The sequence below is a fragment of the Delphinapterus leucas genome, chromosome 1 (assembly GCF_059928025.1).
Source record: "Delphinapterus leucas isolate spDelLeu-1000000601 "Yukka" chromosome 1, BTC_Dleu_Yukka2, whole genome shotgun sequence".
Taxonomy (NCBI): domain Eukaryota; kingdom Metazoa; phylum Chordata; class Mammalia; order Artiodactyla; family Monodontidae; genus Delphinapterus; species Delphinapterus leucas.
This window is the reverse complement of record NC_143129.1, coordinates 83429832-83452044: the sequence shown is the minus strand read 5'-3', so window position 1 is coordinate 83452044 and position 22213 is coordinate 83429832. Positions and strand designations below refer to the sequence as shown.

The following is a 22213-nucleotide window of genomic DNA, read 5'->3' as shown; positions in this document are numbered from 1 at the left end:
CATAGGTAAAAGAAAAACGTAGGTCCATTTAAAGAAAACATTAAATAATAATAATGATGATGACAGAGAGGAAAAAATTCATCAATACAGTACTTAAATGACTAAAACGCAGAAAACACTGATTTAGAGCCAAAATCACTGAGTTCATGACATCCACAAAAAAGGGGTCAGGGAGGGGTGCCCATGGTTAATATATTTTACAAGCAATAGGATTAAAATCTTCAGAAGATTGCTATAACATCGTTTAATATAAAATAATGAAATAACATGCCACTTATTCTATTAGCTGAAGTAGCTAATAAAATAGCTAATTAGCAGACACTGACAGGCTGACCCCACATCCATTCTCAACAGCCTTCTCCCTTGCCACCTCCTACGGCAAAGGACAGAAAAGCTAAATCCATGCTCTCCTAGCTTTCTTTACAGCTGAGTGTGGGGAGCATGTGACAAAGTGCCCAGCGAATAGAATTTTCCAGGCAGGAAGTGAAGAGGTGGAAGTGGAGCAGTGAAAAAGATTTTCCTTTCCTTCAAAATATGGGACAAATAAACTGGTGCTATCCCTTTCCCCTTTCTTCCTTCCTGAAGTCCTAAGGCAGTAAGCATGAGGGAAAGATCAAGAGAATCACAGAGATCCAACCCTAACACGGTTGACACACTGAACTAATTTGCTGTGACCTACCTACAGACTTGTTATGTGTAAGAAAAAAAAAGCTTGTTTGAGCCATCATTAAATCAGGTTATTTGTTGCTTGCATGTTACTAAGGTAATATGATTATCAGTAAAGGACATGTGAGAAAAGGAAGCTCATGTCTTTCTCCCACTCTTACTATCAGTTAAAGAGACAATGTAGTAGCAGAACAGACCACAATTTCCTATGGTATAAAGAGGCAAAGCAACCAAGGAGAACTGATTCAAGCTAATATCTTCACATTGATTACTTTATTAGTCTGGCAAGGAATTTTTGAGCAAAACATTTTAAAATTTGACCCTGTCTTCTTTAACTGTACATGGCCCAGCTCAACGGCTCTGTGAGAAGAGAGTATACAGCCTAGTGCCTAAAAAATCCTAGGCATTTGGTAAATGCTAGTCACCTACGTCTCTAGTAGACTGCAGACAGGATATATGGCTGCCTAACGGCATTCATATTGTTTTTAAGCATTCATACGGTAGAAGTGACAAATTAGGGTAAATCTCCCTGTTATTTGACAACTAAAAAAAAAATCTTCTTGAAAGATTTTATTTCCATTAAAAGGAAACGCAGCAGAAGCTCCATTTGTCCAACTGGCAAGAAATTATCAGCTAATAATCAGAGAAACACAAGATGATCACTTTACTTATATGTCCCAACTCTCTTATTAATTTAAGGGCTGTGAACAAGGGCTGCTACCTAAAATGCTTAGATCCAATTTCTCTGGCCAAACTGAGATTATTTGATCAACAAAATGAATAATGATTAAAACAAAATGCATGAGTCTGGGCTAAAATAAGTAGACAGATAAGGTAGGGCAGGGAGAGAGAAAAACTTTTTTTTTAAACAACAGATTGTGTAATAGCTGTAGAAAGAATCAAAGAAATAGAAAATCATTATTGTATAACCACTATAGTAATAATTCAGGCAAGAATCATCAATGGAGTCTAATATCATTAGGTAAAAAGCTACTAGAGAACCAGATATTTACTCAATCTCCAAGTATCACCTCAGATTATATATTAATTACAAAAGAGAAAGGGCACCTTTATAAGAAAAATTTGGCAGGCACTGCCTTAACCAAATGGTCAAACTTAACATCACCCATGACGGGTCAAGCTGACATCATGTGCACCCTCTGTTGTGATACACCAAGAAGGATACATCATTTATTTTGTATTCTTGCTCAGATATTTAATCTGAATGAAGAAACAACCAGACAAATCCAAATTAATGAACATCTTGCAAAAACCCCAAAAAACAAAAAACTTGTCTTGACTCTTCAAACTAAGGAAGGTCATGGGTGGGTTTTCCAGCTGGCAGCACGAACTAGACCCCCAGCCACGAGCAAGCATTAACCACCAGACATGTAAGCAAATAAGCCTGCAAATTCCAGTCAAGTCTTCAGCTTTAAGTCTTCTAGCTGTGGTCCCAGACATCATACAGCAAAGACAAACTATTTCCCCATACCCTATCCAAACTGCTGACCCAAAGAAACTGTGAGAGAGAATACATGATTATTACTGTTTTAAGTCACCAAGTTTTAGAGTAATTTGTTATGCAATAATAGATAACTAACAGAGGCTCTACTAAGGCAGAATCTCAATTTTCCTCAATAATACCTACCTCATAGGGTTACTGGGAACATTAAATGGGCTAATGAATGTCAAGCCTGGCACAGTATGTATTCTTCATGAATGCTACCTAGTATTATAATAACTTCAATTTGTGTAGTTAGAAGTATGAATAGAAGAATGCATAAGGAGCTTTGGGGAAGCACAAAAGAAGAGCGTTTGATACAGTCCTGGGGGTCATGGGAGGCTTCCTAAATTCAGTGAAGGACTGATTAATTGGGTTAAAAAAGCAGTAGAGGTACTTCTGCCAGAGAAAACAGATTAAGAACACATATAGAAGCATGAAACAGTATGGAATATGTAGAAAACTACAAGTTTCGTATTGGTAGAATAAAAAAAAGCAAGAAGTGACCAGAAACAAGGCTACAGAAGTCGGGAGAGTTCAAAACCTCTATAAAGAGGGCCTTGTATATGAAGTTATAGACCCCATGACAACGGATTTTAAGGCAGGAAGTGATACAGATCTGAAAATTGAGGCACATAATCCTGCAAGGGTAATACGGGAGTAAATTTAAGAATGATAAAGCTTTTAAGGAGGCTAATGCAATAGTGCAGGCAAACAAGAAAAGATGTAGATATGAACTAGGGGGAAAATGGCTGGACAAAAAGGGAGTTGAGAAATAGGAAAAAAAAAACAGAAAGACTTAATGTTTGATTGGATGTGTATATGAGCTGGATGAGACAAAGAAAAGATTCTAGATTAATGCCTAGGTAGAGAGTGGTACTTCCAATCAAAATCAGAAATAAAGAAAAAGGATCAGGTCTGGAAGAAAAGAGTTTGGTTTCCATTTTTGTGAGTTTGTAGTACCTATGGAACATCCAAATAGAAATATCTAACAAGAGGTTATACATTCAAATCTTAAATTAGGGAGAAAGGTCAAAAAGAAATATAGATTTGGGAGTGTTTGTATACAGGTAATTATTAGAACTGTGAGAGAACCTAATAATGGCCAGAAAACGCTTACAGAGCAGTATTCTCAACCAGAGACAATTTTGCTCCCCCAGGGGAACATCTGGCAATATCTGGAGACATTTTTGGTTGTCATAACTTTGGGGGAGGGGGGGGTTGGTTACTGCATGTAGTAGGTAGAGGCGAGGGATGCTGCTAAACATTCTACAACATACAGGAGAGCCCTACAGAACAAAATTATCCAGCCAAAATGTCAATAGTCCCAAAGTTAAGAAACCTTGTTGAAGGGTAAGAAGAAAACCAAAATGAAGGAAACACCTTAGGAAAACAAATATATAGAAATACTATCCACAAGAAGGAGAAGTCAGAAAATAGGTAAGTCAAGAAAATATACTATCATGGAAGTCACAGAAGTAGAGAATTTCTAGAGGGAAGAAAAAGACCAAAAATGTTGAATTCAGTGAATTGGACCCATACGATAAAAATTTTAAAGTATCCACTGGGTATGTAACCAGAATAGAAGGTCACCAGGGATTTTAGTGAAAAAAGGGCCAGACTATAGTAGCAGAAGCATAATAAGAGATGAGAAAGTACACAAAATAAACATAGGCTCCCCTTAAGAAATCTTATTCAAAGGGGAAGGAAATAAGATTAGGCAGTAACTAAAGCAGTGGTTCTCAACGCTGGCTACAATCAGAATAACCGAAGGAGCTTTTAAAAATTACAAATGCTTGGACCTCACCCAGAATAATTAAATCAGAATCCCTGGGGGTAGGGCCCAGGTATCTGTATTCTAAAAAATATCCTCAGTGACACTAATGTATAGCCAAAATTGAAAACCACAGAGCTAAAGGAGGAGGGAGGGGTATAAGGGAATGGGGCAGGGAGCAGTAAAGGGGGAAAAGAGAACAGGGAGAAGAAAATGAATGAAACAAAATCCCAAAAGAAATAGGTACATGGGCTGATGGAGTTGCTTTGAAAAAAAGAAAGGATACCTCATCTCAGGAGACTGGAAGGAAAAATAAGTACTGATGTCAAAGAAATTGGGCACAGGGATTTGGGGAGTTCATGCCTAAAGTCCTAATTTTTATAATGAAGAATACAAATAAGCTGCTGAGAATCACCTACTAGATAGGAAATTCAGAGACTGAAATGTAGTGATCGTTCAAAATATTTGCAGAGGGAAATGCAAATTAAAAGCACTGACAGTTTAATGGAGATTAAATGCCCTTTACCAGCTGCAGGGGCACCAGTGGGCACATTTATATGATTTTCCTCCAGCAGTACTTATCCATCGCCAAGTAAAGGAGCATGGAAAAGTGGACCACAGCACTGACTGGCAGTTTAGCGGGTGGGAGAAAAAGCACAGGATGTAAAAGTTTAGATGAACTGTAGTTGAGGAGTTCAACAACAGGGTCCAAGCCAGGTAGTAAAGGGAAAGTAATATAGATACAGTTTAACTGGCACAGGAAATGATGGATTTACCTCTGAGCACCATAAGTTATTAAAAGTCTAAGATATCATTGGCTTTTGTCCTAGACAATCCCATTAAATCAGACTTCCCATAGTCTATAATTGTCCTAAGAAAGACTGTCTGCAACTAACTTTGAAATTTACAAAATATAAGACGAACTAATGGACAAATCAATGGATAGATATGTGATAATGTAAGTATAGTAAAATATTAATAGTAAAATCTAGGTGTGTGGAGGGGAGGGGAGTGTAGACTCTAGAACAGCAGTGTCCAATAGGACTTTCTGAGATGATGGAAATGTTTATAACCTGTGCTGTGAAATATGGTGTCTACTCGATATCTGTGGCTACTGAGCACTTGAAAAGTGGCGAGTGTGACTGAGGAATTTTGAGTCTTTTTAACTTTTAATTAATTTAAACTGATATAACCACATGTGGCTAGCAGCTGCTATCTCAGTGCAGCACAAGATGCATATATCCCTGGGTTCAAGTCCTAGATTCACCATTGATCCAAGTTACCTTACTTCTCTGAGTCTTAGTTTATTCTTATATAAAATGAGAATAGCAACAATACCTACCATTTTATATGGATTAAATGAGATAAGCAGAAAAAGCATGAAGCACGATCCTACGCATACAGCAAACACTTTAGAAAAATTAGTGTTTATTATTCCTGCTAAATGGGATCCATGAGATCAAGTACCACCACCTGTTTTGCTCACCATTATATCCCCAGTATCCAGTACAAGTGTCCCAGCATAAAAGACACTCAATAAATATTTGTTGCATGAATGTTTTGCAGAAGACTATATCATTATTAAATTTCATATTAAGTCCACTGCTCTAATCTATTGAGGTCTTTTTGAATCCTAATGTCATCCAATATATCTGCTATCCCTTTCAGTATCTTCTGAAGTTTTGACAAACATATCACTGATATATTAATCTGAAATATTAATAAAAATATTAACCAGAGACCTATATCATTAGTTTTATCATCCGTCAGTTTATCATCATCAGTAAATTATACTAGTTGGGTATAGACACTCAATTTAGCTTCATTTTCATTCTGTATATATATCCCCATCTTGTCCACAAAGGTAATAAGTATGAAAACCTTATAAAGATTAGATTATGTCAATATGTCCTTCATTGAAACTATCCTTTAAAAGAACTTAAATAACAACTTTGCACTCACCTTTCAAAAGCAGGGGATCTATCAGGACGAGTACTTCCTCGAGATCTGTATCTTTGAGTCACTGACAGCCGTGGCGGCCGACTTGGTCCCCAGAAGTCAGTGTGAGTTTGGTGACCCCTCTCATTGGCTCTATTATCTTGGTCCAGTAGACTGCTACTTAGAAAGGGTCTAAAATCTTGGAAAAACATCGTGGGGTCCAAATGGTCCCAGAACTAGTAAAAACCAGAAATAAAGCACATGTTACTGGTTTTAAGAAAAGGAGAAAGAGGAAACAGGAAGAAGAAATGCTGAAAAAAGAGAGGATTCACTTTTAACACTTCAAAATTCAGCAGTTCCGAATTAAAGAAATGTATACTTCTCCAATTTCATGGAGGAGAAAAGAGAAGTCTTTCAAGTATATGCACAGGGGGAAAAATTTATATACCAAGAAACTATTTCCTTCATATAGAAACAAGCCAGGACTTCCCTGGTGGCGCAGTGGTTAAGAATCCGCCTGCAAACGCAGGGGACACGGGTTCGAGCCCTGCTCCGGGAAGATCCCACATGCCAGGGAGCAACTAAGCCCAGGAGCCACAACTACTGAGCCTGCATGCTGCAACTACTGAAGCCCGTGTGCCTAGAGCCCGTGCTGTGCAACAAGAGAAGCCACCGCAATGAGAAGCCCGCGCACTGCAACGAAGAGTATCTGCCGCTCACCGCAACTAGATAAAGCCCACAACGCAGCAATGAAGACCCAATGCTGCCAAAACTAAATTAATTAATTTAAAAACAAAAAAAGAAACAAGCCAATGTCTGGACCTTAACACTGAGCTCAGATCCACGTGCCTCTGACCAGTTTCCCATACTAAAAATAAAAACTTGAGCCAAAGGTGATCATGAACTTCTGTCCTAAGCATAGTCAACCATCTAGATCAACATTACAACCTTGTGTTTTGTAACAATGACATCCACATTTCCACCATAGAATAAAGATTAAACAAAATGGATGTATTTATACACTTGTACAAAAAAGGCAGCATCACCACAAAGTGAAGACAGGTGTCTATAAAATACTTAACTTATAGAAGGTTCACCAGAAAGCTGTGGCAAAGCTGTGACAAAGCAGTGTAAGAATGCCTGATAAGACCATTCTACTGTACACGCTTTTTACTAAAAGGGTCTTGGTGGGGGGAGTGTTTGTTGGGTTTGGCCAAGGAATCACTAAACAAAGAGTAAATGGAAAAAAAACAAATTACCTCTGAAATAATTTAAATTTTATTTATCTGTTTATCCATCCACCTGTTGACAGGCATTTGGGTTGTTTCTAATTTTTTATTATTACAAATAGTTGCTATGAACAATTATGTACATATCTTAGAGGAGTAGAATGGCTGAATCATATGGCTGATGTACTTTTATCTTTTTTAAAAAACAGCTAGCCTGTTTTCTAAAGTGGTTGTACCATTTTTACATTCAATTTCAGTTGCTCCATAGCCTCACCAAAAGTTAATATTGTCAGTCTTAAATTTTAACCATGCTGTAAGTGGTATAGTGGTATTTCATTTTGGTGGTTTTTATTTTTTGGCCATGCCACGCGGCATGTGGGATATTAGTTCCCCAACCAGGGACTGAACCCATGCCCTCTGCAGTGGAAGCAGAGTCCTAACCACTGGACCACCAAAGAATTCCCTCACTGTGGTTTTAATTTGCAGTTCCCTAATGACTAATGATGTTGAGCATTTTTTTTTTTTGCCATCTATATATCTTCTTTGGTGAAGTAGATTGTTCAAATCTTTTGCCGTTTTCTGAAACTGGGTTGTTTTCTCATTATTCCATTTTAAAAGGTCTCTACATAGCCTGGATACAAGTTTTTTTTTTTTTAAATAAATTTATTTATTTATTCATTTTATTTTTGGCTGCATTGGGTCTCTAGAAAATAAATTTATTTGTTCAATAAATTAAGGAAAATTAGAATAGTTTTTTAAAAAGAATAAGAAGGACTAGAATGACTACCAGGAGCAGTGGATATTGAAAGAAAAATAAAAACAGTGCTCATCCTCAAATCAGCTCAGGGATGCCTGGAATATAAGGTTCAAAAATAAAAGGAAATTATGAGGTTTATAATATGCTGGCTGGGAAAGAAAGGACTCTCAAAACAAATCTCAAGACTATGAGTGAGGGGTTTCCCTGGTGGCATGGTGGTTGAGAATCCGCCTGCCAATGCAGGGGACCCGGGTTCAAGACCTGGTCCAGGAAGATCCCTCAGGCTGCAAAGCAACTAAGCCCATGTGCCACAACTACTGAGCCTACGCACTAGAGCCCGCGAGCCACAACTACTGAGCCCATGTGCCACAACTACTGAAGCCCGCACACACCTAGAGCCCATGCTCCGCAACAAGAGAAGCCACAACACTGAGAAGCCCGCGCACTGCCACCAAGAGTAGCCTCCGCTCGCAGCCACTAGAGAAAGCCCACGCACAGCAACGACGACCCAGCGCAGCCAAAAGTAAATTAAATAAATAAATTTTTTTACAAAAGACTATGGGTGACTATGGCAAATTCCTAAATTTTATAAAAATAGAGTATTAAAATATCATTCACAAAGAAAAAAATACGATGTCCAATGCCCACCCACCCCCCAAAATGTAAACACTCTGCCATAAACAATCTCTTGAAAGGCACCTTTTCCCAAATGAGTTTAAATTTAGAGGCTATGGACTCTGGTCAACTGGCAGTCACTGAACAAAAAACTGGCAAGGCTGACACCAAGACTGTTTTCTGTTTCACTCTTCTTCCTTCAGCTACCATTGAGTTTATGTTATGGTCTTTGCTTGGCAACAGTATTACTGGTGTGAACTTAGTCACGAATGACATAAACATAGTTATTCTTTAAACAACTGTTGAAGAGCTCAGGAGTTTTACTTGATATTTCCAAATGGGCTGGATGTGAAGTAGGCAGCACTGTGAAATGAGCTATTTTAACCCTTCATACTAAAAAGTGAGACAGATGAAAGATTTGGTTGAGTTAATTCAACCTTTAAGATCCCATCCAGGCTGCAGCTGCTCAAAGAACCCAAACTCTACCTGGCATTTGAGTACAAGCCCTCTGGCTGAGACTGGGAAGAACAGCAAACAGGTAAAGGATGATTTACTTGGTAAAGGAAAGTTAAAGGTTTGAAATCTTTAACTTCTTTTCACTAGGTTTAATCATTTAAAATTACCATCTTTGTAGGTCAAAAACAGTAGAATATGAACACTTTTATTTATTGTAGTTCAATTTAATTTAACTTTATGTTGTTCTTGATTATTTCAGAGCTTTCTCCACAGGTCCCAGGAGCACACACAAAAGAGCATGAGCTGGTAATGGAGAGAGCCTTCATGAAGGTGGAAGTAAAACTGCCCTCAAAGCCTACTGATCTCCTCCCCTAACTACCAGAGGTACTAGTCCCAATCCCCTGCTAACTACAGACTTAAATTACTAAACCCAAAGGGGAGGAGGGAGGAATCAGAGCTTTCATGTTCACCTCTGACCTCTTCATTCATTCCTCATTACTCTTCCCTACCAGAGGAGTGATGCATCTGATTGGTGAGTGGCAAAAGGTTTTGCTAATGAGCAAAAGTTTTGCTAATTCGCATTTCTCCAATGGATGGAGTTCATTTATAAGGAGGCTGCACAAATGCAAAAGAAGTGGTTCTGAGTATTTGTGCCTGCTCAGCAGCCTCTAATTCTCAAGTGGGTCATCCTGTGCAGACTTAGGATGTCCATTTGGCCACAGATCAACTGTGCTCTCCAATTTGGCTGAATAAAAACTAAATCTTTATTTCCATCTGCCTGGCGTCTATGTTTTATTTCTCAGTATGTTCTAGACGCTCAGATGGAGGGAAGAGGTATGATCAATTATCAACCATCACATATAACCAGACAGGTTTTAACACAGGATAACAGTTTAATATAGCACAGGCATGAAATAATATGAAGTCATAAAATATATAATTCTTATAACTATGAAGAGATAAGAAAAAAGATTTATGACATAATCCTAAGTAAATTTTAAAAATCAGAAATACAATACAGTATATCCTATGATTATATCTGAAAAGTTATGAAGCATGAATGTGAGAAATGGGAAGTATTAAAAATAAACAAACAAATAAAGCAAAAATAAGGTAATGAGAATATGGAAGATTTTTCATTTTTAAAAAATCTTAATGTTGTTACAATATTTTTCAATATCTATGGCCTCAAGACAAAACCTGAAAGGAAATGTATGGCGAAAGGGGGCTCTTAAAATAGTGGGACTCCAGATGCTTTTTAATACCTTTTTTATTGCCCATTGTAATGTTGCATATGTAGCAAAACAAACTTTATTTAAATAAATATAAATCAGACTGCTCAGAGTACCCTGCCTTCTTGCACACCTGGGAGTTCTTTTTCTAGAAAGCCATCTATCTTATTTTCTGCTAATCTGAGGCAGCAGCTACAGCCGCTCTTGCACTGAAGTGATAAAACTGAGGTAAGTTGAGACCTTCCGATCAGATGTCTCACTGGCACCAGGTCATGGTCAGAAGCTTTCAAGTAGTCAATGAAACCCCTCAGATAGCCATGGGCTCCATTCCCCAGGTTATCAACAGGAACCTCAGTATAGCTATGTCCTCTCTATATACAAACTGCTAGCAACATTTCTAGATTCACTCTCCACTGACCCTCACACATCACTCATAGTTCCCATTTAACTAGCAACACTCCTCCATCCTCATACACCCTCCCTATCTCCCCCACCCCAGACCCAATTCAGAAAAAACAATCAATACCAATTATATTAGAAATTTTGCTTGGACTAAGCCTCTTCTGATATATCTAGTATTTTAAGAATTCAGCTATTAGTAAATGCTAATTAAGAAAATAACCTCTTCATTGTACAAGCAACTCTGGCTGAAGAAAAACAGAGCAAAATTGAGCATAAGCCTTCGCTGAAATTACCAACTGAAATATAGAAAAGAAAAACAGCTTTCGTTTCCACACATAATTTTCTTTTTATTGATTGATTGATTGACTGATTTTTGGCTGCACTGGGTCTTCATCGCTGCGCATGGACTTTTTCTAGTTGCGGTGAGTGGGGACTACTCTTCGTTGCGGTGCGCGGGCTTCTTATTGCGGTGGCTTCTCTTGTTACAGAGCACGGGCTATAGGCGCACGGGCTTCAGTAGTTCTTGCACACGGACTCAGTAGTTGTGGCTCACGGGCTCTAGAGCGCAGGCTCGGTAGTTGTAGCGCACGGGCTTAGTTGCGCTGCAGCATGTGGGATCTTCCTGGACCAGGGCTCGAACCCATGTCCCCTGCATTGGCAGGCGGATTCTTAACCACTGTGCCACCAGGGAAGTCCTCTCCACACATAATTTTCTAAGTTCTTCCTCCAGGGACATGGGTATAAGACCTTATGGTCTATGAATACTATCTTGAGATAGCGTTTCTCACCTCTTTGCTTATCTAAATTCCACATACCCTTTAAGGCTCTAGTACTTGAAGCCTTGTTTTACCTTCTCCATGAAGGAGTTTTACCTTCTCCATGAAGTCTTAATAATGGCTAAAATTTATTAAGCGCTCACTATATGGCAGGCACACTGGCCCACACACCTGGCATGTATCAACTCACCTAATCCTCATGACAACCCACTGAGGTAGGTATTATTATCTTCCCCAACTTATAAAGGAGAACACAGAGGCACAGAGAAATTCTAAGTAATTTTGCCCAGGTTACCTAGTCAGTAAGCAGTAGACCCAGGGTTTCAACTCAGGCAGCCTGGATCCGTGCATATCACTATGTCATTTGACCTCTTTCCTAAAGATTTTAGTCTTCCCAAAGACTGCAGCCCACCTAATCTCCCTTCTACTGTACTTGTTACATCCCCATAATAAGTTTATTATACTCTCTGTACACACTTGTTTTCATATCTGTTTCATGTTTGCACTTGTTCCCAAAATAAATTATAAGTTCCTTGCTGGCAAGGCAACCATAACATTTGCTTCTTGCCCCTACTTCTAGCAGAGTGCTGGAAGTGCACTAAACATATACTTCTTAGATGATTTTTTTAAATCCCTTACAACTTCTACAGTATTAAAAGAAAATACTTTTTTTTTCTATTTTTTAAGTGCAAAATATCGTTTAAGAAGGAGAAAACTGAAATATTCAGGCATGATGACAAGGGAAAACTGGGCATAATCATGCCCTTGCTACAAACCCTTAAGAACATGAAGTCACAGGCTATGACTAAGCAAAATTACTTCAACACCTGAAGGATAACTTATGCAGTCAGTGTCAGATTTAGCATTACTAAAGTTAGGAAACTGACTATATATATTTATTTTTCTTCTGAATGCATCTCCTCCTGGTGAGTCATATCTATAAAACTGACAGACCAATGTATTTCCATCTCCTAAAAGAGAACTAACACTTAAGGAAAATCAGATGAAGTCTCTTCTGATGCATATGCATAACCAGTAAGTGAAAATCTGTGTAATCAGGAATAGCATACACAAGGAAAAAAACTACTAAAACCGGAAAGGCTTCCAGGCCTGGCTAGCAGAAACAATTTTAAGTAATATTTTTCCATCCACCAAAATGAGAAAGTGGGAGTTCAAAGACATAATCTGTCTTGAATCACACTAATCAACCCATGTACCAAGGCAGTTCAGAGTTAAGCAAAAAGCTGAATGCTGGATATTAAGAAGTACCACAGGGGCTTCCCTGGTGGCGCGGTGGTTGAGAGTCCGCCTGCCGATGCAGGGGACTCGGGTTCGTGCCCCAGTCTGGGAAGATCCCACATGCCGCGGAGCAGCTGGGCCCGTGAGCCATGGCCGCTGAGCCTGCGCGTCCAAAGCCTGTGCTCTGCAACAGGACAGGCCACAACAGGGAGAGGCCCGCGTATCACAAAAAAAAAAAAAAAGAAGTACCACAGACCATAAGTAAAAGAAAATACCTTAATAAAACAGGACTGTTACCCAAACATTTCATTAAGTTTCTTGACTATAAATCTAACAACGGAAAAATCTGGGGAGCTGGGAATTCCCTGGTGGTCCAGTGGTTAGGACTTGGCGCTTTCACTGCCAGGGCCCAGGTTCAATCCCTGGTTGAGGAACTAAGATCCAGCAAGCTGAGCAGCAAGTCCAAAAAAATTTTTTTAAAAACCTGGGAGCTACAGGTCTTAAGATAATTTTCAGAGGATAAAGGAGAGAAGCTTAGGGTTTTATGGGTTTCTTACTGAATACCAGTTTTCAAATACACTGCAAATACAGTTTTAATTTATACACAAATAACTACCAAAAAGTTTTGCTAGTTCTTCAGGTACTTAAACTATCTCCAAAAAAGGCTAATGTGATCCTGAAACACAAAGAAATTCTAATTATGGGATTTAAGGTGCTTTTTTTCTTTTAGCATCTGTTAGCTTTCTAGAGCTAACCAAGCTGTGCGGCAATAGGAGCAAAAGCAAACCAGTGTTTTTTGTAGGCAGAGCTGGTCTGTCCCTTGTGAGGTAACAGTCTCTAAATGCTAATAAACAAAGAGTACTTAATGCCACTTAAAATTGTACACTTAAATTGTACACTTAAAAATGGTTATAATGGTCCAAAACAACCAGATTTTAAGTCAATGGATTAAATGAAAAAGAAAATTACTGCGTTTAATTTAAAATGGTATTCAAGGATACAGATTAATGTCTTATTTTCAAATCCTAGTTAAGATTATTTTTCCCAAAAAATACGGATGCCGCATTATATAAAGAACTGGAAATTAATTGTAGGTCCCATCTTGAGACCTGGAAGGCAAGCAAATATCTTATCCTTAATCTAGCCCTGAAATTCCAATTACAAACTACCACATTCATTAAAGGTAATCTCTAGAAACCAGTACCTCTGTGTAAAATCATAGACTGTGCCTCATTGTGACTTCAATTACAACTCATCCTGGCCTGTTCTTTACTTGACTGTCAGAGCATTAAGAGTCTGCAACACTGTTATTTAAAAAACAATACAAGCTTTTTATTCTCACACCATATACACAATATAGAAGCAGAAAACAGAACTGAAAACACCACCAGGTTTCAAATATAGCACAGCTCTCTCCTAATCAAAGGTTTACTAAAAGTAACATGCCAAAGCCCCAACTATTGAACACAAATCTTTCTAAGACTACTCTTGCCCATATTTTTCTTATACATTCTGATGTTTTGCTGCACTGGGAAGTGAAAATCTGTCATGGTTTTAACACCCACCCACTATCTAAAGAATCCATACAGCCAACGGAAAACTTACCTCTGCAAAATGTGTTGATGTGCTGCTGCCACCACCTAAAAAACTGAAGAGAAAAAGCGATGAGTAGTGATTCTATTCCCAGGAACAAGCTTCCCTCCTGGAAGCTAAATATAGAATGGTACAATGAGAGCAAATCCCAATAAGGAAAAATAACTCATCCCAACATGACACCCTCAAAGGAAATTATGAAGAACTGGCATGTGGATTAATCTATGAAAAATATTATAACAAACTACAAAATCAAGGGTAAGCCAAATGAAAAATTGGGGAGAGGGCTTCCCTGGTGGTGCAGTGGTTAAGAATCCGCCTGCCAATGCAGGGGACATGGGTTCGAGCCCTGGTCCAGGAAGATCCCACATGCCGCAGAGCAACTAAGCCCGTGCGCCACAACTACTGAGCCAGCACTCTAGAGCCCGCGAGCCACAACTACTGAAGCCTGCGCGCCTAGAGCCTATGCTCCGCAACAAGAGAAGACACTGCAATGAGAAGCCCGCACACCACAACGAAGAGTAGCCGCCGCTCGCTGCAACTACAGAAAGCCCGCACACAGCAACGAAGACCCAACCAGCCAAAAATCAATAAATAAGATAAATAAATTTTTAAAAAATTGGGGAGAGAGACTATCACAGAGAAGGAAGAAGGATCCACAGCCAGCAATGCAGCTCAAATCTGAGCAAAGGAAGAAAAACATCTATTCTCAGAAGCTAAGAAATAAAACAAGATTCTCAAAATAATATTTCATTAAAAAAGCATTTAACCGATGAAAACAACATTTGAAACTATTGGGAATGATTAAATGTAGTAATGCAAGGGGTCTGGTACTATATTTAGCACCTTACAAAAGGGCTCAATAAATATTTTTTCTTCTTCTGATAGCTTATCCTATTCTATGATTATCCTACCCACCCTTCAGGGCCCATCCTCCATTAAGTCTTTTCTAAACTCACCAACCAAACAAGACTCCTCCACACCCCTCTGCACTGACTTTGATTCTAAATTCAACCTTGTATTATAAATATCTAGGGCTTCCCTGGTGGCGCAGTGGTTGAGAGTCCGCCTGCTGATGCAGGGGACACGGATTCGTGGCCCGGTCCGGGAAGATCCCACATGTCGCAGAGCGGCTGGGCCCGTGAGCCATGGCCGCTGAGCCTGCGCGTCCGGAGCCTGTGCTCCACAACGGGAGAGGCCACAGCAGTGAGAGGCCCACATACCGCAAAAAAAAATAAAAAATAAAATATCTAGAATTTTCCTCATCCATTTCTACTTGTTCCCCTCCTTTCGTAAACATAAATTCAGAGGGTAAAGACTGTATTTTATTAATACCACAAATATATGTGTTTATTATGTATCAGCCATTATACAGAGCACTCACCACTTGTGAAAACCCTGCTTTACCATATCCTATATTGATAACTGGAAAGTAAAAGTTGTTGAATTAATATCACATGTATAAACCTATTCCCAAAGACTGGGGAAAAATATTTGATCCCACTGTCCCCATGAAATCTGCAAAGAAGAGAGGAAACTGGCTAGCACACTTTGGCGGAAACGGGATGGAAAGTATCACAAGAACTGCTGGATATCACTTTTACTTCAAGAGACACACACATGTGGACCAAAGTACACACACTAGCACACAAGCATGCACACACTCACCCCAATGAAATAAAGTCCACAAACTATTATAAATAACTTTCATTTTCAGAATTACAATACCAATCCAGGCACTGCACTCAGCTCATTGAAGAAACAAACACACTCCAGTTAGTCTGCAACCAAAAGTGAAACAACGAGGCTAACGCCATTCTCTATGTCATCATTCTCAGGCCTTATTCTCTAATTAGAAACCATTTAACAACTGTATTTGCTTCAGAAGTTAAAACATCTTTTGTAAAAAACACTTCAAATGTAGAACAAGCCCAAAAGTACCAGTACATCTATGCTAAATAAATAATTGAACTACCACTATGTATCCATTTTATTACTCAAGCCTAGATAGGCTTCCAGGGCTCTTTCCTGACTTTACCATATAGTTGCAAGAATTCAAACATCTTTGGTAATTAAAGCTATCAACTCTATCTTTTGGGCTTCTTCTCCCCCTGAAACTCCCTCAGCACTCCCTTTCCTTAAAATTCCTTTCCATTTTAAGAATGATAAGGCTAATCATAGAGAAGGGATAATAACAACCACAACATTCTGAGAAATGTTACAAAGCTTAAGAAAACTTACAAGATGCCCCTCTAGCTGAAATGTCTAATAGCAAATGGAACCCATTATCCAATATTTACATAAGGACTCGCTCTCATTAATTTTTACCATCCACTACTTACTACTGTAATTGCTAAGTATTCAAATAAGCACATGTTTATGAACTTTATAGAAGGGAATACCATGCTACCTCTAAGACTGATTCCAAGACAAAGATTTCTTCAACTATTTAAAACACTGATATTTCAAAAGACATAATCTTTGCATTTGAGTATCTGGTACCAATAGCACCTGTACAGGACAACCTTTGACTTACAAAGGCACAAAGAAAAGAATTAAGTCAAATGAGAGCAGGATCCATAGAATTCATAGTTCCCCGCTAGAAAAGATTCATCCTGCAGTTACTCACAAACCTCATTTATAACCATACTTTGTATACAGGGCTAAAGAAAGCAGGATTAGTATTTAAAAACTTTGAAAAAATCGCCCCCCAACAACCAATATGCTCTTCATTCAATGCATGCAGAGCATACCTGCTTGAAGTAAGTATTAGATGCAATTATAATAGCACAAATAAAAAGATATCCCAAGTTAGCATGCCATCCACACAAAATTGCTAATTTTGCTATCAAGCTAATCTTTATAGATTTAGAATTGGTATTGTGTTATTTAAAACCAAGATTATTATATCAACACTTAAGTGTTTGTACCAAACTAGATCCCATGCCATACATTGCCTTAGAAGCTCCAGTTCATTTATACATATATAATCACTGATCATTAATAAAGTTAAACTAATTGTACATACTGTAAAATGTGTAGTTTTTCCTGGTTGTGGAAGGGACCTTCAACTTTATATTCTGCCAACAGCAACAGTAAAGGAATTATTTACTGCCATTATTTTTTACTGCCCCAAAGTCATCCCAAGATTAAAAGAAGCTTCAGATTACAGATTCTTTTTACCCAGTCAGTATTTCTTCAGTTGTCCAACCAATGTTTAACCAGATAGCCAAAAAAGAACAAATGCATTATTACATTTACCCCAAAAAGGCCCTCCTATCAACACTATTCTACTTTTTGTTAAGCTTTCATAGTTTTAATCATATTGACCAAGAAGGAATACTTAACACTGTCACTTTCAGAAATAATGTCCCCTTTTTATACGTTTTATACCATTAGTAAAAGCAACAAGAGCCAATATCAAGCATTACCAACAAACTGATATTACAGTGGCAAGATGGCATAAGTTTGACCGCAATAATCTTAATAAGGACAAGGGACCCAAGGCTTCCGCAAGAATAACAACTCAGTTTCCCTGGCTAGAACAGCCTGTTTATCTTACTAGATATCTTTGTCAGAAGTCACTCACCAGCCCACCAAAGAGGTATAACAGAAATTTACCTTCAGGCCACAGAGTGGTCACTAAAAACCAACCAATAATCCAAGAGATCCCCAAACTCTTAGAAAATATATGAAAACTTACCAGATTTACTATGATATGGATACAGAGGTTTCCAAGGAATGCCACAGTAGATCTCATCACACCCACTATCACATCATTTTCCAAATTTTCCCATTTTTCTTCCCCTTCGCTCTGCCACTTCTCTTCTCTCTCTCTCAATAGAGTATGTTATAAAACAAATTCCCTTCTATTCATTAAGTTGATGCTGAGAAAAATAATTCTGATAACAGAATGCCTGATTTATTCATGAGCTTGTACAATACCTGGAATCATCTGTCATTTCTTCAATAAAGCCTGATTCACATCTGGGACAAATATATTCCTATAAAAGAAAGGAAGACAAATAAAAGTCGTTCATCAGAAAGCTAAGCATATAGTTTCAGAATAATATGCAGTACACAAGCTGATGCTGTGAAATGTTGTATGTACTTGCTGACGCCCAGGACAGTTTTTTCTGTTATACTCTGGCAAATAAAGAATTCCATGAGATGTCTACAGGATGGCTTCACAAGCAGTTCCCACTGAGAACTAAAAGAAGAATGTCAAAGTTTTTTATTTTTTTTTAAACTGGAATGAATTCATTATCTAATTTTCTATTCAAATCTACTGAAAAAGTTCCACTACATATATCAGAGCAGTAGAAGATTATAATATTCATGGGTACAGAAATTGCTGTATTTTTTTTACTATGTACATACAGGAGACATAAACTGAATCACAGAATAAATCAATTTGTAGACTAGGAATTTACAGTGATGTTTTACAATATTTCTGATCTGCTTTTTGATTATCAGTGGTTCCAAATAAAACAATGTTCTCAGGTATTCTATAGAAATGATCATTTAAATAACCAGAACAATCCCATTAGATCAGCTTCTATTTCCTTAACTACCATGAATTTTTCTTTTAAATAAGTAAATATTTCTTTTAAATATCAAGTTTTGGGGCTGATAAGAAAGAATATAATTTAGAGACTGCCTTACCATAGTCTTAAAAAAGTATATTTTAACTACCTATTAAAATAGATCTGGGAAAGACATTTTCAACTATTTTCTTGCTCTCTATATTTTCTAAACCTGAAAGTTTGTCTCATCAGAAGGAAATGTAAGCTGTATTTGCCTACTCAAACAAAGACAGTCAGAATGGTAACTCAAATATTCAAATGCTTTCTTAAAAGAGATATAAAGAAAAAAGACCAATCCCTTCTGTCAAGGAGATTAGTTTGGTGAGGAGACAGTCAATGCAAGAAACAGTAAAATTTAATAAAAGACTTTCTTTAATCAGTGCACACTGGGAATATAAACAAATACCGAAGTCTGCCTGATGGAATCAGGGAAGGCTTTATCTGAAACAGAGACTTAAAACAGTACTCTGTTTGCTCAATAAAAAAGGAAATTATGGGTTAAAAACTGTAACAACAGAATACAGCATGCATGGAGGTTGGAGGGGAATGGTATGATGAGTATGAATAGGCAGGCTGGAACCAGACTGTGGAAAACTTCACATTAGCATGAACTTTACCCTGTGGATTAGAAATCTCTCAACCTTTTCTCTCCTCTATACACATGAAACACGAGAAACACTCATAATGGGCATACTGTGAACTGCTCCAGAAATGAAATAATCTGGAGACGATATGAATCCCCCACCCTCCCAGGCAGCAGTAACTACATTCCTTTCTCTCCCACTAAGAAAGTTTATCTGAAAGGAAGTGAGATTGACTTTAGAAGGCTAACCTTAAATCTATTCTAAAGTTAAAAAGAAAAAAATACCAATTACAAAATGTGATTTGTCACCATCCCAGTGCCAGGCCCTCTTTCTTTTCTCTTCCTCTCTCACTCATTCCCATTGCTTTAAAATCCCCTGTATGAAAAAAATTAAAAATAAAAATAAATAAATAAATATCCCATATGTGAAACAACTCCCAAATGTCTCTCTCTAACCCAGGCCACTCTTCTGAATTCCAGATTCATTTATCCTCATACGTATTTTCTCTCATGCTCTTTCTCTCTTACACACACACACACACACACTCTCAAAAGGCGGCATTATCAGTTTGTTCATACCAGAAAACTGGGAGTCGTTCCTAACACCTCCCTCTCGCCTTCCACAGACAACCATCAAATCCTGGCACTCCTACCATGAACACATTTCTCAAACCTACTCCTTGCCCCACTGCCTTACTATCTTAACCCAAGGCAACACTGGCTCTAGACAATGAATAACCCTCTTAAGTGTTGTCCTGCTTCTCTTCTAGTCTTTTCCCATCTGTTCTGCATGAAGAAGTCAGAATGATATTTTTAAAACATAAAATGGACCATATATCATTTCCCATCTTAAAACCTTTCAACTATTTCCAAAAACACTTAGAATAAAATCAAACTCTTAAACATGCCTTACAAGGCCCTAATTCAGCTGGTCTCTGTTTAACTTGCCAACCTCATTTCAGGCTACCCTCCCTCAGTGAATTCCAGCTACAAGGACCTCCTTTCAGTTCTTCTAACTCATCAAGCTCATTCCTACCTCAAGCTTTCATACATTCTGCTCCTACGACTGAAACACTCTTCCCCTAACTTTTTGCATGGCAAGGGACTTCTAGTCCTTTAGGTCTCCATTTTAAGGTCATGTCAGAAAGTCCCTCTTTCATCATCCAATTTAAAGTGGTTTCCTCTTATTATTTTCTCCTATAGCACCCTGTTCATTCCTTTGTTGTAGTTTATCTTATGACAGGGCCGAAAGTAAGCTCATCACACGAGATGAATTGTGCCGAAGCACAGCAGTAGAGGGCTGCCGCTCGCTCAGGCAAAACAGCGGCGTCTGTCCTGCTGTGGTAGCTTTTATTAAAGCATTATCTATGTTTACATTTTAAGACTTATTTTCTTAACATTCCAGAAGTGCCAAAGCAGCAACATTATGCTTCTATTGATTATACAAGCAATAATGGGCTTTCCTGAAAACATGCCGTGCTTCGTCCTTGAGCGCAAAAGCAGCACAAGGTTCCCACCATTATTTTGATTACACTGAAGTAGCACAAGGACATTTCCTTGTGTTCCCACCATTCTGATTATACTGAGGACATCTCATGGATCAGTGCCCAAAGCACTCAATGCTTATTCACAGGCCCCCGGTTTGCCGGGGGTTGGGGGGGGAGGCTCAAAGCATTCAGGACTGTTTGCAGTTCTGGCTTATTCACCAGCCCCCAGTTTGCTGGGGGCGGGGCTCATGGGTCACGTCTCCTTTCCATGCCCTCAGTTATTCCACTACATTCCTTTATAGCACTTACCACAATTTGTAATTAGACATTTGTTTAATGCTTTTTTAATGTCTGTCACCATTCAATAAGTTTTAAGTTTCATAAAGGCAGGGTCCAGATCAGTTTTGTTTACCATTATATCCCTAGGACAGAAAGGTGTTCAATAAATATTTATTGAATAAACAAACATGAAATTACTTGCCACACACCTCACAACTAGGAGTCAAAGTACCAGAATCTAATACAATTAGAGGACGGTTGGAGTGGAAGTAAAGAAAAGAGCTGGAAGCTTAAGAAGTTGTGGCCTGCTCACGGGAGAGTGAAGCCTAAGATTTCAGAAGTAGCAATGTTCTGGATGATCACAAAGTCCAAGATACAGCTATGGGGGTAGCTGGCTAAAGTGCAGTAGGTATGAAGGTCTTTAGACTTAAAGGGTGGTCTACATTGATACTAAACTTCCAATAATGTTTAGAGCTGTGATAGAGAGAAAATAATTTCAAAAGGCAGATATTACAATTGGGAAGACAAAAAAGACTTGAAGCAAGAATCACACTGATTTAGAGTAGAGAAATGTACAAATCCTCTCTTCAATGATCCCAGTCATGGTTCTAGGAATCAGGCTGTCAGCCATCATAGATAGCTCCTTCACAGAACAGGACACTTCAGAGGCATAAACCAAATTACAGAAGTACTATAATTACAGGAGTACCTAGTGGCTACTTCCTGCCACTAGGTACTCCTTCCATTTACTAGCACAATCAAACCTTTCTAGGTAATTCTATTTTGATTACAGGGAAGAGAACCAAAATTCCTTCCAAATGCTCTGTGAATTATTCTTGATAAAAGTAGCTTATTATAGAACAAACCAACCTCTCAGCCATGAACTATTCCTCCTAAAATCAACATTACAGGAAATACGGAGAACTTTTCAGAATTCACAAGCCTGTCATTCTCTAATTATCAGAGTAAAAAATGCATACTTGTCTCCTACATACTTTAGTAGTCTGATCTCAGAACAAAGGTCTGGTCTGAGAAAACCATTCTCTTGGAAGCCTAAAAACCCAAAAATAACATTCTGAAGATACTATAGTTCCAGTTTC

General features: G+C 38.3%; 1 protein-coding gene across 2 annotated transcripts in view; it reads right to left on the bottom strand.

Moving 5' to 3' along the window:
- RNF115 (ring finger protein 115) overlaps positions 1 to 22213 on the bottom strand; it is a 63506-nt gene that overhangs the window by 25972 nt on the left and 15321 nt on the right. The window contains exons 2-5 of one of the 2 annotated variants that reach the window (XM_022583882.2): positions 18124 to 18182; positions 17207 to 17258; positions 14191 to 14233; positions 5904 to 6115 (exon numbers count right to left, since the gene is read on the bottom strand). In XM_022583882.2, coding sequence (XP_022439590.1) covers positions 5904 to 6115; positions 14191 to 14233; positions 17207 to 17258; positions 18124 to 18133 — 317 coding nt within the window. In that variant the 5' untranslated portion in view covers positions 18134 to 18182. The remainder of the gene's footprint in view (positions 1 to 5903; positions 6116 to 14190; positions 14234 to 17206; positions 17259 to 18123; positions 18183 to 22213) is intronic. The other variant, XM_022583881.3, reaches the window with a different exon arrangement.